At 42.5% G+C, this 27,546-nt stretch overlaps 1 protein-coding gene and 1 long non-coding RNA gene across 4 annotated transcripts in view; one reads left to right on the top strand and one right to left on the bottom strand.

Moving 5' to 3' along the window:
• The window catches only part of chst11 (carbohydrate (chondroitin 4) sulfotransferase 11), a 100,919-nt gene that overhangs the window by 40,442 nt on the left and 32,931 nt on the right, over positions 1–27,546 (top strand). For all 3 annotated transcript variants that reach the window (XM_056367869.1, XM_056367866.1, XM_056367870.1), the window contains exon 2: positions 27,326–27,411. In XM_056367869.1, the coding sequence (XP_056223844.1) occupies positions 27,326–27,411 (86 nt within the window). The remainder of the gene's footprint in view (positions 1–27,325; positions 27,412–27,546) is intronic.
• Positions 19,592–23,290, bottom strand: LOC130163584 (uncharacterized). Its single transcript, XR_008826487.1, has 3 exons — positions 23,047–23,290; positions 21,083–21,122; positions 19,592–20,103 (listed from the first exon to the last, which is right to left on the bottom strand). It is a non-coding gene; the product is annotated as an uncharacterized LOC130163584 (long non-coding RNA).

Below are 27,546 nucleotides of genomic sequence, written 5' to 3'. Positions count from 1 at the left end.
TGCCTTGGGTTTAAACACTGAATCCCAGACCTCTGACCGTTCTCTGGAGGGACCAGTGTTCATGAGTGTGATTCAAACATTTGAAGTTTCTGTGTCTGATGTGATGTTAAAGTCTGCTGCCACCTGCACCATCCATCACACCTCTGATATGACGGTAGCCTGTAAAATGCTCAGCGAGGAGCATCTGAAATACCATTGCATCATCAATAAAGGCTCCAAAATATTTTTTACTTAAGTCATATTTAGTGGTGAGTTTTTTGAAAGGCAATAAGTCCCATACCACGGGTCCAACCTTGGACGTCTGGAAGTTGCTATGAATTTAACACTTACGGTGAGAATGTAACCTAACTCATTTTATTTTATTACTGCTAACAGCCAGCAAGCAGAGTAATTGTTCGGTTTGGTTAAGTAAATATATTATCTGCTATACTCCAATAGAGGAGGCAGGAAGTAGTAGTCTCTTACCATTAAAGATTCACCAATCAATATTTCAGTGTCAAAGCTCTCATCAGCCTTGTAATTAAAAGAGCTCTGATGAATCCAAACCCACTACCTGTTGAGCAGCAAACAAAAGACACACAAAGTTAGTTAAATCTTTTTATTTTTTTGAAGTACTAGTTAAAGTTCCGTTAAAGTTTTAAATTGCAAAAGTCCTCGGCAATGATTAAAATTTTGTTTAACATGCTTTTCATGCATTAAGGAGGAGTCTGTTGAGACCAGAATCAGAGACTAGCAGATGGATCAGAACCATTAGCATAGTTAGCATCTTTTATTTGCTAATGTTGTTTGTTAGCTTGTAACTGGCAGTGGTTGTGCTAATGCTATCTCTGTATCTCTGTACTGACAAGGTTTCAGGTTTATTTAGCCCCGCCCCCTGTCCCCACAAGTTGACAGGATTGGTTCCTCAGGATTGTGACGTATGAAACCCTGGCTGTCTGAATCTGTTTTTATGAGACTGTCATTGGTTCACTGCAGTTCAAGGTGGAAACACTCAGTCACTCATCATATGTCTTGTATTATCTAAAAGCACCATAGGGATGTTATCAAGGTTAAACACTCGATTTCCTCTCATTTCCTTTAAGGTTCCCAAGCTGTTTGCCTTCACTATATTTGCCATTGATTTATTTGTCCAGAGCCTATTTGATTTGTGACACAGGCTGGCTCACAGGTCTTATATCAGAGGGTGAGGTCAGGTAGAATTGAGTTAGAAAACAATTGTGAATGGTGGTTCAGTTCCAGCTCCTAGACCTGTGCAGGACTCTCTCTCAGAGGGATTGGTGGTCATACCTCGACTCACTGCACAGATTATAGACCTTCTACAGTCTCTGCTGTAGAGACAAGGTGGTTGAATTGTCATAGCACATCGGGTCACACCTGCTCTGACTGAGAGTGCTGGTAAAATGTGCTGAGGACGGAGTGTGGAGTGTGGACGTCATGTTTGTATTTTCATTCATGTAAATCAGACACATAATCAGCATCAGTATCAGGCTTCGCTGACTGCTGCAATATTAATAAGCTACCTCTCTCCACGGGAGAGGACAGCCGTGTGGGGAAAGATTTCAGCTGTAATGGAGGGTTTTAGTTTCCCAAAACTGTTTAAATGCTTTTTCAGAAGCTTTTTCCCACAAGAGGAAATTTCTGGAGGAAACTCTCAAGTCTGGTTTTGATTGATGTTTCGCCAAGAAAATGGTCCAAATTAAAGATATTGAATATTGGCACAAAATATGATTCAAGAAGCCAAATTGCTGTGACTCAAATGTGTCTGCAAGCTGTACATGTAGAGGCATGGGTGTTTATGTGTGCATGTATGCACTTGCTTTTGAAATCCCCTGCTTTGCCTTGGACGTGTTACAGCACTACAGATTTGAAATAATCTCTCAAAACACACAGATGGGGGGGGGGGGGGGGGGGGGGGCGTCGAACTGGAGCCAATTCACACTGAATGAAGCCGAACTGGAGTGAAATCACAGCAACAAAGACTGAAACAGGAGCTGTGTGTGTGTGTGTGTGCGTGTGTGCGTGTGTGTGTGCGTGTGTGTACGTACATTTGCTGCAGGGAAACGTGTAGGTAATTAAAGAACTAGAAAGGCTATAATGTTCATTATTGAAGCAATGCTAAAAATGTAAATTTTATCCTCAGGGTGGTGCTACAGGAAAAACTACAAGGTTATTAATATTTCAGTTGTTCCTGGAATGTGGTCTGCAAATTTCACATCAATCTGCTCAGTAGATTTATCGTATACAAGTGGAACTTGTGCTTGAGGTGTCATGAAAATCACTTGGATCCATCCTCTGTGGACCAGAAATACAGCAGATTTAATTGCAGTAATTTTAAAATAACTTGTAACAGACCAAAGTGTTGGCCAAAGGGAAATTTTAACACGAGGATGCCACTAGAATAAACGTCACAGGCACAAAATCAGGATTTTCTGAGCCTATATCATTCCTGTTCTTATTTTGAGGTACTGCACTTCTGTCAGTTATTAAGTGCAGACACGAGGTTCATCGTGTGTATTTTAGTGGGTTCTGAAATTCCCAGCTGCTTTTTCTATTTCAACTTGAAGTTCTTGGTTCATTTCCTTGGATCTGGTTCACATCTCTGTTCATGAGTCCACCACACACACATCGTGGAGCATGGAGTCTTGTTGCCATGAACACCGCAGAGGAAGCTGCTGTATCACTGATCTTAAGTTTGCCTCTCCACAACTCTACAGAAACATGTTTGCTGGACTGATGAGACTGAGGGAAAACATGCAGCTCTATGTGTGTGAGATGCTGTGGACTGAGCTGAAGAGGTTCTGCTGTGTGAATGTTTAATGGCTCAATGTTCAATGGAGACACAGAGTTATAACTGTTTATGTGATGTTAGTTTAGGGACACTGTGTTTATCTACATTTGTGACTTAGATGAAGATCAGATCACATCTTATGACCAATCAATGCAGAGAACCAGGTGATTCTAAAGCCTTCACATACTCAATCTTGTAATTTTTTAAAGCAGAAATTCCCAAATATTTGATGGTTCCAGATCCTCAAATGTGAAGATTTGCTGCTTATATGTGTTTTACATTGTTTTAAATTGAACATTTTCAGGGTTTAGACTGTTGGTTGGACAAAAACAAGGCATCTGAAGGTGTCACCTTGGACTGACGCTGGATTTTTTTTTCATACTTAATCATAATAGTGATTAATTGGCCAACAGGAACTGAACAACACAGTTATCTGTGCCACTGGTCTCTGTCTGGTTTTTGACCTCTGTCTGAGGTTGAACCGAGTGTGTGTGTGTGTGTGTGTGTGCAGATCCCTACAAGTAGACTGTTTCACCCTGTGGGCATCTTTGTTTATGACAGATCTGCAATACTCAAACCGCTTGTCTGTCTCTTTCCATTTTGTCTTTCTTAGCCCAGATCAGTGCTCGCGCTCGCGTGTGTGTGTGTGTGTGTGTGTGTGTGTATTCCAGTAGTAGTGCCCTCTCTCACCCTGTGCTTTGATCTGACCCAGTGAACTGATTCAGCAGCGGCAGCAGTACGAGGAGCGTTTGGCGACAGCATCCGACAGCTGGAGGGCGCATCCCTCCCTGCTGTGCTGTGAACGCAGCTCAGCCACACTGATTCCACTCAGCAGTGTGTAACGACCGTGCCTCCTGCTGGGTTGTGGTCAGAGGCTGCATAGGTTGTCATGTATCATTTTGGAACATATTCAATTTAATAATAAATAGTATTGAAGGACTGGAAACACATTGTAAACAAGCTGCGTTCAGCATGTAGCAAAGCGAGGCATGTATTTTTAGCATGGGGGGGCCCCAATGAAAATAACAAAGGCAATGCAGAGGAGCTTCAGATGGATAGGAGTGTGTTTAAAACATCCACCATCCATGGAGGAAAGGTGTCTGTGCAGCAGCTGGTGTGGACATCACTGCTACAATAAATTATGTTTCTGGGCCAAAACACAGAGAGTGAAGGCTTCAGTGTGTTTCACATAAACTAGTTTCGTAGCTGCTAATCCTGATCCAGTGAACTAGGTTCTTCAAACACAATCAGGAAATGTATTTGTTAATGGTAAATGATTTTGTCTTGAAAGACTGGGCCCCTCTTTAATGTGAGTAGAGTCATTTGATTGGCTAAATTCTGGTCATATGATTAGATCATTTAAAACTGGACAAAGAAACCAACATAAGACACCAAAATCTCAGATTAAATGTACTGTCCTGTGTTGTTTTGTGTTATAATAATAATAATTATTATTATTATTTTTACTTTTACTGTCTCTGCCAAATGAGAAATTAAAAATGACTTTCAATGAGGAGAGACTACTAAGAGGAACAAGAGCATATGAGAGTTTAAGTAAAGTGGAACTGCACAATTACTGAAATGCTGCTTCCATTTTAATGAGGACACATGTTTGTGATTGGCCTCACATTAAACGGAATCAGATGCAGTGACTTTGCTCAGCTTCGTGAGGCCTGAAACTGGCTTGTTGCCGCTCTCAGTTTTCATTTTGGTCGCTGCTTTCCCCTGTTGAGTGGAAGAGGACTTGACACCAGAATCGCTGCTTTCAATTATATTTATTAGGGGTCTAACCCAGAGGAGTTATCTTCACTTCACCTGGTTCGCTGTCCAGACATCGCAGCTTCTCTGCTCTGCTGTGTGTGTGTGTGTGTGTGTTTGTGTGTGTGTGCATGTGTGTGTGTGTGCATGTGTGTGGAGTATACAGCCCTGCGCAAGGCAGAGAGCAGAGGGGAGGACAAAGAAACATGGAAAATCAATATATGGCTGTCAATGTTGTTATTGTGGCGGTCCTCCACAGATAAATAGAACTATGGGAAACACTGGTATTTAGTGTTTGGGTCTAAGGTATCAAGTAAGTGAAGTGAAGTGAAGCCATGAGTCATTGGTGTTAAAGTCAAAGTCAAACTGCAGTCTTTTCTGATTTTGGAAAGTCAAGTCATCAAGTTTATGTGTCTAAGTCATGTGACCAGTGCAAGTGGGCGGGGCCTATCATATAATTGTTCATAGATAGATAGATACTTTATTTATCCCAAAATAACTCAAGATCTGTGCTTAAATTGGAAAAAAAGTGCCAGTATTCAGCTGTGCATCAGTCGATACAAAGAAAACATAATTAAATTCTAAATTTCTACAGTGAATAAAAGAGATCGCTGGTGTTCACTGTGTACATTTATTTTCTCAAAGGAAACCATCTGCCAGTATTAATCTGATACTGTATATTATGTATGTGTGTACTGCTGTGTGTGTGTGTGTGTGTGTGTGTGTGTGTGTGTGTGTGTGTGTGTGTGGCTGCAGATCTGGAGTTACTCCACATCTATCAGAGGAGGTATGTGGACAGTCTCTTATTATCAAACTGGCAAATCCCTATGGACACACTCTGGTGAATAAATGTAGCATCAGAGAACTTTGAATAAGCTCGGATGCACTCTGCTAGGATTAATACAAGTCAATACAAGAACCTGCCCAGAACCTGAAATGGAGAAGGGCAGAAAAAGTAACAGTACGCTAAGGAGTAAAATAAAGAAGTGAGTACCGGCCCACTGTGCTGAGGATGCTTCTGAGCGACCCTGATGAAACTCACTGGAGACATTCAGGATAGTTTCATTCACATCAGATAAAGAGGCGACTAATGGTGGAACTTCTGAGCTGCTGCAGGTTTTGAGATGATGTAGCAGGTGAGTGATTCTCACTCTTTTAAACAGAATTTAACTCACTGCGGTGACTTTGTCAGGTCTGGCCGATTGAGCCTCTTCCTCCTGTTGTGTTCAGAAGGACTTGAACCTGGAAATCACTGTTTGTGGCTGTGTTTCTTGGCTGCGTTTTGGCCTGAGGGAAATATCTGGCTCTTTAGCTGCTAAATGCTCCACTAACAGTCCCCAGTAAATCTGTAACCCTCTCTCTCCCTGCTGTTTGCTGCTGAGCAGGTAGCAGACAGTCGGTCTATCAGCATCTTTAAGCCACTTTATATAGAAGCCGAAACATGTGGTCACTAGTGGCCGCTTTAAAAAAGACATTGAACTGAAAGGATTGAGTCAATCATCAACCATTCAATCCAGTTATCTCAGTTATCCATGTGAAGAAGAGGGCTCTGATGACTAGTCACCACAGACTCACTATTAAGTGCTTTTATTTATGATTTCATGCGAATATATTTAAATAGCTCAGATGCAGTTTTCAGCTTATTGAATATCTTTCTCTTCTTGTCATGTTTTTCCGCCCTTGAGCTTTACATCGGGATGCGCTGCCTGTTTTCAGTCCACCCTGAGGGAGACAGGCCGCTAACCAGCGCCTGGCTGTGTGTGTGTGTGTGTGGGGACAATCTTCTCACTGCAGCAGATAGTTGATTTAAACAACGCAGTCAGGGCATTTGATATAAGTTACAAATGGTGCAGTAAAAAAATATGTTCCTTAAATCACCAAGACAAATTGTAGTGATTTATAATCCCTGGGCTGTTAGCTGTGGTTAGTCATTTTTATTCTGTGTATGCAGTCATTCTCTCTCTCTCTCTCTCTCTCTCTCTCTCTCTCTCTCTCTCTCTCTCTCTCTCTCTCTCTCTCTCCTTATGGCTGATAGTCTTAGATGAGAAAATTCCCCCTTAACAACAACTACTTTGAGTCTGTTTAGTTGTTTGGTGGCAGAAACTGGTTTCATGTGAAGAAATATTATCATGGGCTTTTTTCCCACCGTTTTGAGAGTAGAAAATTATTCAACAATATGAGGTTTTAGTGCCAGTCAGTCAGACAGTGAGGAAAGTAAGGAGAGCAGCCACAGGGTGTTTAAACCTGACTAGAGAGAAGACACTGTACAATTAAAACCACTCACACCCACAATGGAAAACACATGAAGCTGACATTGTGGGAATCTGGTGAATCACAACATTAAACAACAAACAATCTCAGCATCTGTCTGTGAGATTAACCAACAGAATGTTACTCTGTGTTTTTGTTGGAAATGTGACTTATGTTATTCACACTCCAGCTGTTGTGTAGAAAGCGAGCATCACACACACACACACACAGTATATGCTGTTATTACATATCATGTTGCACATAGCTATATATATATATGTAACCGTGACTACTACTTTCTGCAGTCTTTTTTATGTCTGGGAGACATTATGTTTTCAGGTTGTCTGTCCGTCTCATTCTTGTGATGTGATATCTCAGTAACGTCTGGACAGACCTTCTTCTAATGGGGCACTAACATTAATTTGGACTCAAGGATGAACTGATGAGATTTTAGTGGTCAAGGGTCAAAGGTCAAGGTCAGTGTGACCTCACAAAATACATTTTTGGCCATAATGAAAAAAAAAAAGTTAAGAAACATATTCAGTGAATGGTCCCTGTTTCAGATCCCTGGCTGGACCACATTTTTTAGGAAATTATTTTCAAGTGTATCGATAATTAAAAGCTGAAGTCTCTCACTGGTTATTGGTATGAGGAGCGAGGTGAATTTCTGGGTCCCAGGTTCTGTGACGGTCCCCTTGCCCGTCTTTAGGTTTCCATGATTTCTGTTTCTAGGCAGCTCATTCTTGTTCTGGAGGGTAAAGTGACCTGGAGGGTGGAGTCTTCTTTGATCACCTAGGTTAGAAGCAGTATCAAACTCTCTCTCTCTCTCTCTCTCTCTCTCTCTCCCTCTTTCTCTCTCTCTCTGTACCTCGACTCCTTGGTGCATTTGTAGTGTTGTGTTCATTCAGTCAACATCTTCTCACACTTTATACACAGCACTCATGCACACATGCACGCACATTACTGACTTTACTGATGATCACATCCCATGGTTTCCTTAGTTCTTTTTATGTTAACTCTACTATTTTTTTATTTGTTTATTTATTTTGCCTTCATCCTGTTTCTCTCCTTTTAGTCGTGGCCTTTATTGCCAGGTCGTGACAAGCTGACCTGCCTTTCTAAATCATGTCCAATCCATTGAATTTGCCAGAGATGAATTTGCAAAAATCTTTTAAAAATGTTTTCTGTTTATTATTATGCTTCATTTTTTTTGATTGAAGGCAAAAAGTGAATTCAATCCATTTAAAATGAGAATGAAGTGGACAAAAAATGTAAGAATTAGAAACTGATATAAGTGTTCATCTCTGATCAGAGATGACCTGAGCTACACTTCTTTGGTTGAGCTGCACTCTCTCTGCACCATGAGACAGTAACACAGCTTACCTCAGAACATGGGTTTAACTTCAGCCACACCAGAGAGCCATGAGATGTGTGGCTTTGATCAACATATTACAGAGAAAGTGTATATGTATAAATCAAACAACTGTGATACAGCATGTTAATGAGTGAGACAGACAGACTGACACAAACACAACACTTCATCGTAAAAAGAGCTGAAGTGTGTGGACCAGCACACACTGATCATCTATCAGAGTGTGAGGGGTCTGTTCTCAGAGTGTGCGGGAGCTGACCTCTCTGAACTCGGCCGTCCCTCCCACCCTCCCTCCCTCCCTCCCTCCCTCCCTCCCTCGCCTGCAGCAGCTGGGGCATCGCTCCACCAAGGCCTCATTCTTCCTCTTCTTCTTCTTTTGAGCTTAATGCCACGGGCAGAGCTGCAGTCACTCCTTATGTTCAGCTTGAATTGATAACTCATCTATTCAAGAATCATTTCACGTCCACTTCCTCCATCCTCTCTCTTCCTCTGCTTTTGTGTGGTGGAGCTGCTGCGTCTAACTCATCCGTCTTCATGTGGCACTTCTCCGCCTCTCCAAACAAACCCAGGACACTGTAATATTCAAATCTATTTTTAACATCTATTATAGGCCTCTGTGGTTTTGATCCTCAGCCTCCTTACTGTGGGTTGGTGATTTTCAGGAATGAAAGCTTTTGAATGAAACTGTTCAACTCCCCAGACACAATATAGACGAGCAGCTGAATGTCATGTAATTGTAGAAGCTGTATTTCTATGATTCCAGCAGGCTCTCTGCCTCACAGCAAACTTCAGGAAAAAGAGTTTAGTTTTTCTAAATACTGGTGGGAAAAAAACTCAACCCAGGACAGTACAGAGTTTATTCATTAATATTCTGAGTGTGAAGAACAGATTTCTCACCTGAAGTCTGACTGTGACCTTCTGTTGAATATGCAAAGAGAATAATCTGCAGAGTCTCATTCCATAATTACATCTCTGCTGTGTGAACAATGTGACCCCTGCTTTTGGGAAATGATTGCAGGCCAAAGAGATGATTAAAGATAATAACTACAGTGAGGTCCAAAGGTCTGAGACCACTTTCCCTTGGTGTCGGACCTTTGGACCCCGCTGTATATCGTTAACCCTTTGAATTTGATGTGGTTGGAGAGTGTGTGCTCAAGGATAGTCAATGCCACTGGATGTGGACGTCCTTTCTTCGGCTGTCCACTGACTCCTGGTTGATGCCAAACTATTTCAGTGTGAAATGTCCCATATTTCCCTTTTACTCTTTGTTTAATTTGAAGTGTTTGAAGAAGATATATTTGTGGTTTTAAGAACCAAAAACCACCTCAAAGTAGTTTTACATCTCCTCTCTCAGGCTTCTCTCAATGGCTCTAGTAACAACAGGTGTGTTTGTGTTGGTTTCTGAGGTCCTGCTCAGACCTGTATCAACATGATCAGTGATCTGTGTGGTCAGCTCTAAGTACATCAGTTCACACCTGCTTTAAAATGCATCTCCACATCTGTCTCTAGTGACCACGTGTGATCAGATCTCACTTCCTGCTTCATATACAAACAAACAGGTACGTGTTGTTGTTTTTAGCCAATCAGACAGACAGGTCCGTTGTCAATGTCCTTGTGTGTAGCCTATATGTGTGTGAGTGAGAGAGGGAGAGTGATACAGAGGGGTGGAGCGAATAATTGCTCTGCTCACAGCTCTACAATGAAATAAAGTTTTAACCATTTAAAATAGTAAAATATTTTTGGTTCATTATGAAACGGTGGGAAAACTAATGAAACGTCAGACGCCTACTCTACTGAGGGCAGACGACGTCAGTTCAGTAGGCGGTCCTTCAATGTGGCCCAGGTCACACTGCTAAAAGAATGTGGACACATGTGGTCCAGACCACCTCCGAACATGGTCTGAGTGATCAGATCTCACACTTGTGATCAGATCACCTGAGACAGATGTTAATACCAGGTCTGAACAGGGCCTGGGCCTCTCTTCTGATTATCTGATGGAGCGTAGCGTACAACTGTAGCTTGGTAAAAACTCCTGTAATTGCAACTGTCGATGATCAGTCAACACAGATAGGCAAATTCAAACTAAAATGCTTCGGTGTTTCAGAAAAAAAAATTCTTTTGCCAGTGGTCTCTAATATAACTGTAACTGAGATGATCTATGAACTGATCTATAATCAAGCTACACATGGACATCTACCTTTATATGGACCTTTAAAGAACAAGGCTCCACACACAGGTGATCAAGTTTTTATCCATGTTAGCAGCATGGCTGTATGGAGGTTGGTTGTTCCACACATTTATGTTCCTCAGAGGATGAATCATACAGACTCTAATAATCCACTGACTTTTCCTCTGCAAAGCAGGATGAAATATTGGGGTTGATGAGTTGCCCATGCAACAGTTTTTTTATTCTTGACCTAAGAGTCTCTTTATTTTTCCCATGAGGCTTCTTTGTTCTGAGTTGGATGAATCAGCAAACTCTCTGATCTGCACAAACTTGTCTTAAATGGCTCATTTCAGCCTGATGAACACCACCTGTTCATGGGAAGGTGCGTGTTCCTCAGAGTTGATCATTAGCATAATCAGTTCCCTTAAACTGTCCATATAAGGCCTTCCTGTTCTGCTTCATTTGTGGGAAAGGTTCATCCACAAAAATGTCACGCACTAAAAGAAAGTTTCACACTGCTGAGCTTCAAATCCCTTGAACGATCAGATGGAAATGATATATACCAGATGTGATACATGAAGTCCAGATGAGATGTCTGTCCCATCCCCTCTGCTGACACAGAGGAGAATCATTGTAAATACACAGTGAATGGTTATGTCTTTCTAAAACAAAGCGAGCCAGGACTAATATGCAATGTGGTCATGGGGACAACAATCTCCAAGACATCAGGCTCAATAATATTACAGCAGATGATGTTACACTGGCTGTGTTTCAATTCAGGGGCTGCATCCTTCTAAGGCTGCATTTGAAGACCGATTGCATCACGGTGCGGCAACTATGCTGTAACATCTCCAAGCCTCCTTCAAATGCAGCCGAGAAATACGTCCTTCGTTTACCGGGAGAGAAAAGATCCAACGGATGGATCCTTTGCAGCCCAACTATCCCATGATGCATTGCATGTCGGCAATGAATCACTATGGAATCACTTTTGAAAACAAGAACACGTCGGACTCTGAGCGTAAATAGGAAATCCTCCATGGACTGGACCGTCTCATTCAGTTTGGCCTTCGTAGACCATGTGCTCGAAGGATGTGGCTCCTGAATGGAGACACAGCCATCGCGTTTTGTGACAGAGGAAGATCTGCAGAAAGACCATGAGGCAGCATGTTACCATTGTTATTTTAGCATGCTGAAAATTAGCATTTAGCTCAAAGTACTGCTGTTTTCAGGAACAACCTCACCATTACAGAGCGTAGCTGCAGTGTTGCTCCTCCATGAACATGCTGTAACTGATATAAAACACTTCATACCACTTATAAAGGAATCTAAGCTGAAACTCATTAATGTTTAATGAGAAGATAATATCAAACAGCTGTCCAGGCAGAGAATATAGACTCATAATAACTCACCGCCTGTCTTATTTTTATTCATGCTTCAATTTTGAACTTTTTCTGTAAAAAGTTAAAATAATTGATTTTTTAACCATAAATAAAGTCAATAGTGATTTTAAGAGTTTATCCAGTCACATTGATTATCTTCCTTATTGAAATGAATGTGTTAATTATGCTTTTGAGTGTTTCCCTGCACACAGAGTGAACACATCCAGCCGCCTCATGTCCTCATCATTACTGCTCAATATCTCTCCTTATTTCCTTGAAGGAATCTCATGGCCTCAAACCTCATGAATTACTCACCACCGCTCGTCAGCTGAGAGAAATTTTTCAACTTCAGATGTTTTATGTATGAGACCCAGTAGAGCAGGCGGGGGGGGGGGGGGGGGGGGGGGGGGACCAAACCACTTTAGTCTGTAGTTTGTTGAGAATTAAGTGTCATCTTTGCTGCCCTGCACTAACTGACTGATTCTTCTCCCAACACATCCTCTGTACCCACCTGCCTGTCTGCTGGTCTGTCTGTCTGTCTGTCTGCCTGCTTATTCTGTCTGTCTGTTAGTCTTCCTACCTGTCTGTCTGTCTTTTTGTCTGTCTGTCTGTCTATCTGCTTTTATGTCTGTCCATCTGTCTGTCTCTCTCTCCCTGTGTCTGTCTGTCTGTCTGCCTGCTTATTCTGTCTGTCTGTTAGTCATCCTACCTGTCTGTCTGTCTGTCTGTCTGTCTGTCTGTCTGTCTGTCTGTCTGTCTGTCTGTCTGTCTGTCTGGTTTTCTGTCCGTCCGTCTGTCTGTCTCTCTCTCTCTCTGTGTCTGTCTGTCTGCTTTTCTGTCTGTCTGTCTGTCTGTCTGTCTGTCTGTCTGATGGTTTTTGGATGACAGCTGAACTTGTCAGCCTGCCTCAGGGATCAGATACCTCCGTCTGATCCCAGCATGCTTTTCTTCTTCGTTCATATTCGCTTCCATTCACACTCTTCATTGCAGGGTGTAGTGTGGGGGACGTGGAGGGTGCAAAGCATGAAATGTGTGATGGAGTGTGTGTATGTGTGTGTGTGTGACTCCCACAGGGCGTGTGTGAGGAGGGTTCATTGAGTTCATTTTGATCTGTCCTGTCGGCCCGTCTGTATCCAGGCAGGCAGAAGTCTCTCCTTGTCTCCTTGTCTCCACCATCCCTCTCTTCGTGCTCATGACCCCCTCCGGTGCGTCTGCTCCAGTGCCCCCGCCAACCCCTCACATGTGACTGGCTCTCTCCACGCTTGGCCACCTTCAGACTGATTTGGCCCACACTTGACCACATTTCACCACTGCTCCATTTCCACTCAGTCAGACTTTGTATATGCGTGCGTGTGTGTGTGTGTGTGTGTGTGTGTGTGTGTGTGTGCCCCAGGGGAGGGCAGACTATAAACAGTCATCACTTGTGGACTTCCTGCCATCCATCAAAGCCTTGAGCGCCATTAAGTCCACGTGGCCTCGGCCTCCTTCTCACGTATTAATACTTGTGATATGATGGAGGTCCCAAACAGAACTTTATTTTGTTTGCTTATTTAATTTATTCAATAACAGCTTTACAAAGCTGCCCCTTATTTAAAGGCAGTGACATATCCAGGACCAATAAAATGCCCCTGGATGTGACAAGATTTCCATTTTTAGGTTTTACATGTCATGCAGTCATCTGAATGCTGTTTCCCTTGTAAATAATGTCTGGAGATGAAAATCGTTCTCACATTTAAAGCTGACCTTGTTTCCACTATCCGTCTGATTCATGCTTTGCTGAACAGTTTCTGTGCGCCGACCACATGTGTGTTGTCGGCGTCGTGAATGAGCCAGAAAGAGTTAAGTGAACATCTGTGGTCTTGGTTCCCACCTTCAAGCGACTGGGTATGAATTCCTTTCCTTTTTAGAGAGGGGAATGTTGAGTCAGGCAGTGAGCGGGCAGCTATGACTCAGGGTTCCTGGGCCCGTCTGTATCCAGGCAGACGTGGAAGTGGGGAGATGGTGGTGATGTCATGCAAAGGAGTAGATTGAGGTCTCCAGAGAGTTTCGGTTTTATTTATTTAGGTTATGAGATTTCAGTCTAACACTGAAGGTGAATGAAAGTTTTTAGTTTGTGAGCTCACACCATTGAAAAATAACATACTCAGTTCTCAGTGCTGCACTTATTCAACAGCATCATGTCTCTCCACAGAGGCCTACTTGAGCTCCTGTGAAAACTTCTCATTGGAACTACTTTCTGAAACAGTGCTGATGAAAACAGCTCACAGTGAGATCTGTGGATTCTCCAGAGACCATTGCGGCATTGAAAAATTCTATTAGGTTTATCTATATAAATCTCAGAGACAGACATCTCGATGCGAGCGCATTGCATTCACAGGATAAAAAAAAAATATATACACCTGATCTTGTAATTACGGGAAATGATTTCGTAATTACGAGATCCTGATCTCCATTTGTATAATTTCTTTTCTTCTACTGAAGTTAGCATGCTAACCAGTTAGCCCCGGCCCAGTCAGCGAGTCTCGTCACTTTCCAATACCAAGTCACTGTATCCTCCAGTCTGCCCTAAAGTATAGCTGCTGAGTGGACCTCTTGTCTTGTAAATGCAGCAATGACTGAAGCTCTTGTCAAGAATGGTAAGTAAATAGCTGTTAGTGCTAAAGTTTTTTCATGTACCAATAGCCAAACTTACAAATAGCTCCTTTAAGAGAAAACTGACTTCTTATTTTGTTTAACTGGTTAAAGGCAGTCTTTAGTATTTTCTGAAAAAACTGCGCATCTAAATAACTTGAATAATCTTGTATTTATATTTATAATCGACCGAGACTTAAAATATAACAATTTCCCCATGTTTCTGGGTGTAAATGACTGATAGGGACAAAAGTACTGAGCAAGTACGGTATACCCAGCAACCGTTATTACGAGATCAGGGGCCACAAGCCATTTTTCCAGTGTCACTCGATATTCAGTTTTCATGGACACTGGAAAACCGGACCTGTGAGGCACCTTTCCAGTTTTTTCATAATTATGAGATCGGTATCTCTTATTTTTTCTCATGTTTTCTCTCATTTCTCAATTGCGAGATGTTTTCTCATAATTACAAGATAAGGTGTCTATTTTTGTTTATTCTGTGAAGGCAGTGTGCTTCCGTACACCTCAAACCATCACTAAAAGAAGTGAACCAGAGCTATGCCCCAATGCCACATGAACAAGAAATTAAAGCTGTGGGATACAGTCATATACTTCAGAAATTACTAGTAAGTAAACCAAAATGAACATTTATCACAGATACAATATTTACATGGTCAAGAATCAATTCATATTGACACAGTTTAAGTATTTTTTTTAAATCTATTTCTTTATTTTGGATGCAGAGACCCTCACTTCACTGTGCTCCCCCTACCCCCGACTTCTGAAATCAGTCCTGAGTTTCTGTCACAGTGAGCGCAGCATTAGTTCAGGCAGAGCATTTAACCTCTACTGACTGATTGGCTCCAGCCATTTGCAGGATGCTTTACAACGATTGGCTCAGTAACATCGTGTTCATGCAGGTGTATATCATGAACATTACAACCTGACACGTTCATTTTAACTCTGAGGAACACGTTCAAGCCAACACCACCACCCCCCCCCCCCCCCACCCCCACCTCGTCCTGATCTGGTGATTCATGTTGTCTGACAGATCTGCATCAGAGAGCTCCCTCCAACACCACAGCCTTTTCACCAAATCTACCTGTGAATGGTCAATTCCCTAATGTAAACCATGCACGTCTCACTCAATATTGTTAAATACCAAATGATTACTGTATTTCCCCTCATCAAGCTTTAATTACAGTGCTAATTAATGGAGGAGGCCTTGAAGCTGTGAATGTTTAAGTTATTCTTCCTCAGAAACATCATGTATCCCAAAGATTCTAACATAGTAATGACTGTATTCATTAAACATGTTTTCAGGATGCATAAATTATCTCATCGCCAAGTTAAACCGTCTCACACGTTACTCTAGTGGCTGCAGTGCATTGTGGTCGACTGAGGCTTGAAGAAATGACAATGATCCTGATCCTATGAATAAAACAAAACACATCAGGATCGGGCTCAGGTTACATGTGCAACATCAGTGTACATATGTACTGTAGCATCAGGGATCGTGTTGAATTGATCAGAGTCCATGACAGAGTGATGCAGATGTAGTCTGAGTGACACTGCTTTGTTTATGCTCCTGTGGCAACTCTGATGGGTTAGAAGAGTTCTTGTAGTACGATGTAGACATTTTAGAAGCTGCCAGGTGCTCTCTTTGTCTCGGATGGTTTTGCATTAAGTCTCTGCTTCTCCTCTTCTGTTATCATTCGCACTTGCAGAGTTAGAATCACTTCGTTTTACAGCTGAGGAGAAATCACAGGAGCTTTTGCTTGGTGACATCAATGCATGAACATATTGACTGATAACGCAGTGATCTGTGACTCATACACTTTGCACGGGACTACACATTCAGTGTTAACAGGCGGTTTAGGAGTAATGGTGGTAATACATGCAGTCAGGTGCAGCCGTGTGGGAAACAGGTGCAGAAAAGGCAATTCAGGGAAGTCAGTTCTTATTTTTCTCATCCAAGGTAACTAATCTTGTCAAACACTGTTTGCTTCAGATTACTAAAGTTCTCTCAAGGTAACTGGTCCTGATTTTTCTTAATAAGATAAACAATTAATTTTGACAGGAAGCAAGCCTGAAGAGTGGATTATAGCACAGTCGTCACGGTCAGAGCTCTATCTTCTGTTAAAGGAGCTATTTGTAAGTTTTGCTACTGCTACAAAGCAATGTTAGCATTAGCAACTGTTTACTTACCAGTCAAGAAGAAACATTCAACATCAAACTTCATTATTTTACTCACCAACAGCTGTCTCCATAGGTGGAAAGAAACCATTTTTGCCTCAATTTGCATCACTTCTTTTTTTCTACTGCAGTTAGCATGCTAACTAGCTAGCCACGGCCCGGTCACTTTCCGATACTGAGTCACTGTAGCATCCAGGCTTCCCTGATGAAGTAGTTGCTCAGAGGACATATTATAACCTCTTGTTTTGTAAATGCAGCAGTCTTCGGTATTTTCTGCAAAAACTTTGCATCCAAATGAATAGAAGAACAATCTTCTTAACAAGACTTATTTTCCCATGTTTTTGAATGTAGCGGCAGCTGTCCACGTCAAAGTACATCCACTGGAGTGCTTGTTTCTGACAGGCTCAGATTGTTATGAGTGTCAGATCAACTAATATATAAAGTGTCAGAGCAAATACCAAGTTACACTAAAATATAATAATTGTGTTTTTCCATAATTATGGTAGAAACACAAAAACTAGAAGCTATCTGAACCTTTGAAATGTAACCTTACTTAAAATCGTCTTTATAAACACTGATACTGAGACTGATCATTTTGTTTTCTCTTTCATTCTTCTTGACCGACACAGACAGTTCTTATATATCATATTGTACATCACCCCGGGTCACATCAGACTTTGTTGATATTAAATACTCATTATGCCTCTGCTGGTCATCCAGAACTCATAGAACTGTAGAATTGAGCGATTGATTTTTTTAAAAGACCCAAAACATATAATTCACAGGACTTTTTCTCAGTTCCTGAGTAGTGTCAGTAGGTATTCATTTCAGGCTGCACATTTCGCTGCCTATCTCCTGCAGTAGGGTATAAGGTGCACAGCCTAAGAGATGAAGTCCAGGATGAAAGAAGTCAGCAAAGTACTTGGTGTGGCTTGTTAAGTTTACTGCTTTGAGCTCACAGTAAGTACCGCAGGAGACTCATATGAATGAATAAACATTTTTATCAACACAGATTTTCTCTTTTCTGGACTGCGTTCAAAGAGACCTCACACAGAATGAAAGCGAGGGGAACAAAGAGAGGATTTTGGGAAGTGAAGGGGACATGATTTTCTGTCAGAGTGTCCTGGCATTTCCACGTTTTCTTTTGATGGTGGAGGAAACTGCTTTCTTTGCAGTTTCTCTGAAAGAAAGACCTGATTTAAAAAGGTTATAAAGATCTGTCTCCGTTTGTGAAGTGCCTTCTGATGGTAACACACAGTACTGTACTTCCTGCAGTACAGTATCGACCTGACGATACATCAGAGGGTGTAGTGACGCAGATTGTTCCGACACTGCATTTGTGCAGACGGAGGGTTTGTCAGTCATCAACAGAAGTTGGTGCAGCTGTTAATAGTAGGATTTGTCTTAAGTTAATTCCACTGCTGCAGAGAAGCTGTAAATTGCTTCATCCCTGAGAATGTCCTGAAATTTAAAAAATTAAAAAATTATTTTTCAGTTTTTGTGACTGTGCTGGCAGCAGTCAGAGACGGAGGCATATTGTGTTTAGCTTGTCCGTCCCTCCCAGTCTCATGGACACCGTGGATTTCAATAACACCTTGAAGGAATTTCTTCATATTTGGTAAAAACATTTAGATTTTGGTGTGGGTTAGGGTTTTGCATTATTCCAAAAATTTTTCCACAAATGGTTTATATTTTATATGACTCTGGATAAACAGGGATGTAACCTCAAACTAGTGTCTGAGTGGAGGAGGCTAGACAACCACGAGGAGGTGATGCTAGTTTTCTTTTGTTTCTTTATTCGCCACTGGCAGTTTACCAAACACCATTTAATGTTATTTCCTTGACTTTTGACCAGCAGTAACAACAGCAGTGCAACATTATCCTTCAAAAATGTCTTTCTGTTATCAGTTTCCAAAACAGTGTCAGAGTGAATTCCATCCAACTGATTGACACTTCTTGCTTCCTGCTGTGCACAGCTGTCAGTCAAAGCTGAGTGGAGTAGAAACATATCAGACCTTCTCTCTCTCTTCCTGACTGTGAGCCTGAGGTGAAGTGAGGTCTGACGACGCTGAAATTGCTTGTGCATTGTTTTCATGTTAGTAATCATCATTAAAGGGATTAAAATGAGCACTCTAACCAGGAAGAGACGCACACAGCCAATCATCACTGGACTTGATTGGTTTTATACACACACACTCAAACAGACATAGACACACACACACACACACACACACACACACACACACACAGAAAGTCATTTCCAAGTTCTTGTTGAGCTTTGTTTAATGAAGTTGTGCCAACATTGCTAATCACCTGTATCTCTACTTCTCTACTCCACTTGCATTGTTCATTTAAATCCCTATTAAGCTGCAGCACTTTAGTTGTGTGCAGGATGACAATGCAACACACACAGCCAGAAAGAAGTTTTATATATGCATGTGTGTGTGTGTGCGTGTGTATGTGCGGTGCATCTCCACCCTCTCCCACTGTGAAGGTAAGATTAGCGACAAATTAATCCTCCTCCAGTGAGCCATAATCCTTTGCTGATAGATGGTGGCAGATGTTGAGCGTGATTGCAGGCCTGGACTGGGCCTGATGTTTACAGGGCGCCTTGAGTGTAATCAAACTCTGAAAATATATAGTGCAGACTAATGTTTACTGGCTGCAGTGTGTTTTGCTTTAGGTAACTTTCAGGCTCGACTGCTCAGTTGAATCATCTCTGACGGGCCGACTGTTTTCTCAGTGATCCAATTAAAAAATATGAGAGATTTCAGGTGAACACTCAGAGAAACCAAATCCTGCAAGGTTGGATGGTGGGTCCAGGTGGGCGGGGCTTGGGGCATGTCTGGGGGCGGTTACTCTGCGGTTGAGTAACTATGATCGAATCATAGCTGTGCTGATATTCAGTATCGCTCCCTCTCGTGTGATTTGTCTTTTATTCAACAGTTCTGCGAGCGCCTTATTCTTTAACAGTAATGAACAACAACAGATTACTATTTGTTTATTTCATCATTTATTTGGCTACGCCAACACAAATAGTTCCGCCGCTGGACTTGTACCGGACTGTTGCTTAGCAACACATAAACTTTTCCCTGACCTCACAATGTCATATGAGTGCACCTAGAGGTGTGCTGAAGTATCTAGGCTTCTTCTCTTCCTCCTCTTCTGAGGACCAAACATCATTTAATTCAAATGTTATTTCTGGAAACAGCACATGGACATCTACGTTTATACAGCATGGACCTTTAATGACCTGTCTGATGTTTCTCACCCTGATGGTCTTCACCGTTGCAATGCTGCTGTTAGCTCTGTTAAGGCACAGGTTTAACTGAACCCAAATGCAGACACTGAGATATAAAACTGGTTGAAGGAGTGGTTAATTGTAAAGTTGAATCTGGTAGAGGGGGGTGCTGGGCTGAGCTGAACACCAATCCATCGGGTCCAGGGGAACAGGACCTGAGCCGAAACAAAGTAGACAGGAATCCAGGGGGTCCAGAGAACGGATGAATCCAGGGATGGTTCAGGAGCACAGGAGGGGATCAGAAGGCAGCCGGGTTAGGTCCTGGAGACAGAGGAAAAATATGATTAGTCAAGGTTTAAAACAGGTTTGCAAATATATGATGCTGTAACAAGACTGATGGTGTTAGCTGAGTCTGTGATCTGGAGGTGTGCTGAAGCTGAAGTCTGGTATTTATAGTATTATAGGATAGTATATATTTAATGAGTGAAGATGAGAACATCAAAATTGTGTAAAACATTTGACAATAAATAGTTGAAATAGTTGAAATAAAGCAGAATCATCCCTGAAAGTTTCACCTCTCTCTTTTTAGAGAATTCATCTGTGTTCATTTTGAGAACTTCATAAACACAGGTGATTAATTAACAAAGAACAAACAGGATGGTCTTAACCTTCTTTACAGAAAGTAAAGGACAAAGAAACAAAAAGTTAATCTAAGCAGAGGTGCACACTGTACAGTACACCCCCCCCCCCCCCCCCCCCCCCCCCCCCCCACTCTGCTCTCTGATGTTTGTCTGTGCACATGATTTACGGCCTTGGTTTCCTTCTTGGCAGAGGCAACTGTGGGTGGTGCTCTCACTGGGATGTCACTGTTTTGTCCTTTTTCCTTTCAAAGCCAACAGACTTTTTGTCAAGTGTTTTAAGTGAATTGTGAAATCCGTCTGTTTCTGACCTTCCCAGGCACAATGCTGCTTCATTTAGATGAGCCGCGCTTTAGGAAGCATTAAGTTTTACCGGGCGCCGCTTTAACTGTTCCCTTTGGTTCTTAGTGGATGACAGAGGAGCCTGTTTGTTGCATTGAGCTGGAAGCCGCCCAGCGTTTCTCTACCTGCTTTTAAAAAGGACTAATAAAGTTGTAATTGAAGCATCTCGGAGCATTTTCTGCAGCGGGATGATGGGTGACAGGGAGGAGGAGACGAGGTGTCGGTGTCTCTGATGAGGATGATGAAAGTGTGAGAGTATGTGCTGTTTTTTGGTTTTCTGTGTGTGGATATATTTGTGCAGTACACAGAGCATCTCTTACCTTCAGGCTACATTCCAGAGCCTGGGCTGTGGTGTTTGGTCTGGCAGAGGCACGGAGGGGGAGGGAGTTGAGGGGGGGGGGGGGGGGGGGGGGGGGGGGGGGGGGGGAGTGAATGGAGTTATGTCTCAATAACTCAGAATGACAAAAGATCTACAAAATAAATTCCAATACAAACTCAGAAGAAAAAAAACAATGACATAAAATTAAATATATACAGTATATATATTTGTAAACAAAAGACATGTATCATTGTTTTAATAAGAGCTGAACCAGTTCCCAGAGCAGTACAACATACATACAAGAGTTATCTCTGCCACACTGTCACAGATCACCACAGAGTCTTATAAGCAGGTCTGAATGGGTCTGAATGGGTCTGAACAGGTCTGAACAGGTCTGAACAGGTCTGAGCAGGTCTGAGCAGGTCTGAGCAGGTCTGAGCAGGTCTGAACAGGTCTGAGCAGGTCTGAACGGGTCTGAATGGGTCTGTGCAGGTCTGAACAGGTCTGAGCAGGTCTGAGCAGGTCTGAACGGGTCTGAGCGGGTCTGAGCAGGTCTGAGCAGGTCTGAACAGGTCTGAGCAGGTCTGAGCAGGTCTGAACAGGTCTGAACAGGTCTGAGCAGGTCTGAGCAGGTCTGAGCAGGTCTGAACAGGTCTGAGCAGGTCTGAGCAGGTCTGAACAGGTCTGAGCAGGTCTGAACAGGTCTGAACAGGTCTGAGCGGGTCTGAGCGGGTCTGAATGGGTCTGTGCAGGTCTGAACAGGTCTGAGCAGGTCTGAACAGGTCTGAGCAGGGCTTAAGTCCACTATTCCCTCTCTTTTAGCTCTGTGTTTGGTCTCCACAGGCTCCTATGAGGCTCTGCTATGTTCACCAGCTTCTCTGTGACGGTGTCTGTCTGCTGTTTGCTGCTGAGCAGGTAGTGCACAGTGGCACTTTTTACAGATGTTTCTCTGAAAACATCTGGATGCTGCATCCAAACACAATGCCATGAGAACAGCGAGAGTGAACCAAACAGTAAACAGATAAACACTCAGCTGAAACTCAGAAAGCTCAGTAAAGCTGAAGGGAGCTGCAGAATGAGCTGATAATTCTCTGTAGGTTGATGCAACATCATTTTAACATAATTTCTTGTAGAAATCAGACGTTGCTGATTTAATCAGACCAGACTCAGACTGAAAATATTTTAAGAAATGGGACGTTGATTTTATTCTGAAAGAATAAAGGAAAAGGAGCAGCGATTTTGGTCGGTCTGCAGCAGTGTAACTGATCTTCTCTGGGTGCAAGCCAACAGCTTATATAGACATTGTTTCTCTCATGCCTGAAATGCATTACATTGAACAGGGGTGTGTCTATAAAGATACAAAATAAAGTGTATATACAGTCTATAAAATAACTCATAGCTGCTAGAGAGCGGGAAAAGACACATAAATACCCTTTATGCCCCGCTGGCTCTAAAACATCTCTCAGGTGCGATTGGTTTCAACAGCACAATCTTCTCACAGGTCAAACTGTGTTTATTTGAACTTTGCCCTGCATGGCAGCTGCCTGTCTCACACACACACAATCCCATCATGCTCCTGTGCAGGGAGAAAATAAGAGGGAAGCAGGGAAGATACGACTACAGTGAGAAAAGATCCAACCTCTTAAACCAGACATTAGGGACTAAAGCTATTGAAGATTAAAAAGGGAATATAAGAGACTGTGTTTGTATTATCAGCTGGTGTATCATCTACAGTGGCTTCACCTCGTTTTCCCCACACCTCCTCCTTTCGCTGAAACCTTGGATTTTCTGGCTGCAGTATAGTGTTCTGTGTTCAGTCCCAGCACCTGTTTCTCCTCTAAAGACACTTGGTCTTTCATTATTGAACATGCACTGCTGTGTGTGTGTGTGTGTGTGTGTGTGTGTCACTGTCGATACCTGTCAGCACTGACGAAATGAAAAAGTTCTGCTTTCCCATGACCTTACCTGAGGAGTCCCTGAGGAGTCCAGCCAGCTGCTGCAGGTGAGAGGATGGTGAAGGGCAGCGGTTTCCATAGTTACAGCTCAACTCCGTCCCACCAAAGAACCAGGTGTTGGGGGGGGGGGGTGGACTTTGGGGTGACTTTCTGTTCCTGTTGACTGGGTGGGTGTTTGCTGGTTATACACCGAATGAAATCGGTCATCAGGAGCCAGACTGTCAACCTGATTTATTTTGGCGACCGTCGTCATTAGCGACAGTCTCTCCGGTGCTAACGGACATCACCACAGCTCTGTGGCCCATCAGTGCTACGTGGTGCAGTCACTCACACCATGAGCGAATCTTCATTAACCATGAGCTCCACTTCAGGTCCTCGTCCACAGTATTCACCACTGTTCTGGAGTGGAAGTGTGTGCATGCGTGTGCATGAGTGTGTATATGCGTTTTAGCATGAGCAAGCCTAGAAAGTAAATTTTATTATTGCACGGGGAGCGCTCCTCCTCTGAGAATACAGTAATTGCCCGTATACATCGTCCACAGTAGAACAGAGAGCTGTACTGCATTATTTAAGACCAGCTATAGCAACAAGGTTATCAATCACGCTCGTGTGTGTGTGTGTGTGTGTGTGTGTGTGTGTGTTGAAAGTGTAAACGCATCCCTTCCCTCTCTCTATCCTCCCCTCTCTGTTTGAAGGTCACGGCTGTCTGTTGGGGCTCATTACACTAACAAGCGCTCAGCACGCTCCCTGGGGCTCTGTCAGTGGATCTGGTTCGGGCCAATAGAGGAATTACAGTTCACATACAGGGATACCGGGTATATCTGTGGTCAACGCCAACCCCAGCACACTCCATTCTTCAATTTTTAACCAGAATTTGGAAAAAATCAACAGCCTGCTGAGACGCGTGAATCCTCCTCTGTGCTTTGATGTGCCTCTGAAGTGAGAGGGAGAGGAGACGAATCCTTTGACCGCTACAGCAGCAGAAAATATGGCTGAAATACCTCAGAAATAATAGATGAAAATCCAGAGAACCACAGCGAACATCCTCATCATGCTGATTTATGTGTTTGTAGACAACACATTTTCTACATTCATGGTTCAGCTCTCCAGCAGGTGTGTCGATGTAAACGTGGATTCTGATGCTTTACAGAGCAGATGCGTACATTTGCATCCTTTACTACTCCCACTGCACAGTGTAGGCAAACACACAGAGCAGATAGAAGCACATAATATTTTGCTTTTCTTCTGCCTCCGCGCCTGTGACAACCACGGCTAGAGGGATGGTTTCGATCAGTTATCCCTCTGTCCTTCCCACTCTCACGATTTATCAGGAACATCCAGAGGGAATTTTATGTGGCACAAACATTCACTTGGACTCAAGGATGAACTGATTAGAAGAGATTTGAAGAAGTTGTTAAAGGTCAAGGTCAAGATCACTGACGAAACACACCTTTATGAGGGTCAGCTGTGGCAACCTGATCTAACCCCCCGGCTCAGGCGTTAGGTCAGGTTGTCCACAAATCAGAATGTCATTGGTTCGATCCCCGTCTCCTCCAGCCCATGTGTCAAAGATGCTGAACCCCAAACAGCCCCTGGTTGATGTTCCAGTGTGTGTATGTGTGTGATGTATTAATGTGTGAGGGAAGTATGGTCAAGCGCTCTGATTGGTTGATAAGACGAGAAAAGTGTTAAGCCAAAAAGTGCAGTCCATTTTTGGTCATATCTCAAGAATTCTTACACAAATTATGACATCATTCATCATAAATGTCTTACAGGATAAAATGATGATGTGATGACATTTTATATCCAAAGGGTCAAAGGTCCACTTCACAACGGCATCATAACGATCTGAACACTTGGCCGTTATTCAACTAAGGAACAGAGGAGGAGATTGTGGAGCATATTTCCTGCAACTTAACTGGTTGTTGGAGGCAAACAACCTTGTTTTTTTTAGTTTCTAGTTTTAGTTTTGCATCTTCTTGTAGTTGTGTTTCTTTGAAGTCATTTTGGATGTTTATGTAGTCAATCAAGTCTCTGTAGTCACTTTGGATCGCTTAGTAGTCGTTTTTACCTCTCTTTGTGGTGATTTTGTGTCTGTTCTTGGTGGTTTTTTGTCTCTTTGTGGTTGATTTGTGCATCTGTGTGGTTGTTTTTTGTCTCTCTGTGGTTGTTTTGTGTCTCTCTGTGGTTGTTTTTTGTCTCTGTGGTTGTTTTCTGTCTCTCTGTGGTTGTTTTTTTGTCTCTCTGTGGTTGTTTTGTGTCTCTATGTGGTTGTTTTCTGTCTCTCTGTGGTTGTTTTCTGTCTCTCTGTGGTTGTTTTTTGTCTCTGTGGTTGTTTTTTGTCTCTCTGTGGTTGTTTTTTGTCTCTTTGTGGTTGTTTTCTGTCTCTCTGTGGTTGTTTTTTGTCTCTCTGTGGTTGTTTTGTGTCTCTTTGTGGTTGTTTTCTGTCTCTCTGTGGTTGTTTTCTGTCTCTCTGTGGTTGTTTTTTGTCTCTTTGTGGTTGTTTTCTGTCTCTCTGTGGTTGTTTTTTGTCTCTTTGTGGTTGTTTTCTGTCTCTCTGTGGTTGTTTTCTGTCTCTCTGTGGTTGTTTTTTGTCTCTCTGTGGTTGTTTTGTGTCTCTTTGTGGTTGTTTTTTGTCTCTCTGTGGTTGTTTTTTGTCTCTTTGTGGTGGTTTTGTGTTTCATTTCTATGCATGTTGAAAAATCACAATTTATCTGTACCAAGTGCGTTAAAACACCAAGGGCTCCTGACCGATGTCTGTGTGTGACGAGTTTGCACTGAGAATATGGTGGAAACACTGATGAAGGAAACACTTGATGAATGAACAGATGCCTGCAGTAACGAGCTCCAGGGGAACAGCAGCTAACAGGGGTGACATTAGAACTCTCCATAATTCACAGGATTATGTAGCCTTGGTAAAATATTAGCGGCGGTTACAGTCACTGCCAAACTGAGCATCACAAAGGTCTAGATCTGGGTCCAGGCTCCATGAAAAATACTTTTTTAACTGTAGAATGAAAGGTGGCTCTGGCCCTAGCTGCAACCAACTATTCTTTCCATCACTGCTCATCTGTTTTTTTGAGCTTTGAAAATGTCAGAAAATGGTGAAACTTATTCATCAAAATTTTCCAGAGCCCAAGTTGACATCTTTCAAATGAATGAATATTCTCTCCAGAAGCCACAGATGCTACCAACAATGTTTTATTTCTTTTAGATTAATCAATCACATCAATCGAAAATTACTTTTAATTAATTATTTCCTGTTCATGTGCTCATAGATGTATCAAGTGATCAGTAATAAACTGCTCTCAACAATAAGGTTACAAAGTCAAATAGGCACAACTGTGTATCAGCAGCTATGAGTTGTTCATATTGTTGTATTGTCTTAATTATATGTGATCGTGATGCACTGTAACTTAAGTATAAGTGTGAATATGCATCATCTGTGGCAACACATGTTCATCCATGAACATGAGGCAGATGACGTGTGGAATAAACTGACATTAAATCCTTGGCTGTTTTCCTCATGGTTCATTTTCTTCGCTGTCCCTCCTACGCTGTCCTTCAGCACTTTTTCCATCCACAGTAATTGGAGAGAGTGTGTTGGCGGGGTAGTGTTTCGCTGGCTGCTCCCACTGAGCCACTGCCAGCAGCTACTGCTCTGTATCGAGTTCTGTAAAGAGTTGAGATTCAGCCAAACAAACACTGAACTGTGGCTTTGCCCTTGGCATATAGTCACTGCTCTCATTATTTATCCCTTTAGCTTTCTGCCTCCTACTTGCAGCCCGTTGGTGATTTAAAGCAATGGTTCCCAAAGAGGCGTCCTTTAGGAGGTGTCCAGGGGGTCCACGACAAAACAAAGAGTAGAAGGATTTCACTCTTGCATCAGTCGTGAGGATTAAGCAGAGTGAAGGACTGACTCCACTGATTATACATGATAAAACTCGGCGATATGAAGCAGTGATGCAGATCTGTGGTTCTTCCTCAGGTTAAAGATACTGAAATCTGCTGAAAGGAAAGGAGGCAGAGGCGAAAGCCAAATGAAAATGACTGCTTACTATGGTTGGATATATTTGGTCTACATCACTACAACATGTACAGTATTTCCAAAATAAAAATCACAACTCCTTCTCCTTTGGTTTGTCTGAGAGTCCTCACTTCTTGTGGCGACCTGAGTTCAACTCTTTGCTCCCCTGCTCTCTCTCTTTCCCGTCTCTCTTCACTGTCCTATCCAACAAAAACAACGTTGAGTGTCCTCAGTTCTCATTGTTGTCTCATCTATCTTGCAGTCATGCGGAGGAACCCCTTCATGGTGGACGGCTGCTGTAGGAAAGGGTCCCGCAACGCCCTGCAGGAGCTCTACAACCCCACACAGGTAGGAAAAGTGACTCTTTTGACTGGCGTCTGCTCTTATGTGTGCTGCCCATACAGAAATGTAATATATGACATATATGTCCCTATATAAAGAGGGATGTTGCCATATATTCTCATCTTTTTATCACATACAGTA

The sequence above is a fragment of the Seriola aureovittata genome, chromosome 22, assembly GCF_021018895.1.
Source record: "Seriola aureovittata isolate HTS-2021-v1 ecotype China chromosome 22, ASM2101889v1, whole genome shotgun sequence".
Lineage (NCBI taxonomy): Eukaryota > Metazoa > Chordata > Actinopteri > Carangiformes > Carangidae > Seriola > Seriola aureovittata.
The sequence above is the reverse complement of the archived record's forward strand: the minus strand, read 5'-3'. Positions and strand labels throughout refer to the sequence as shown.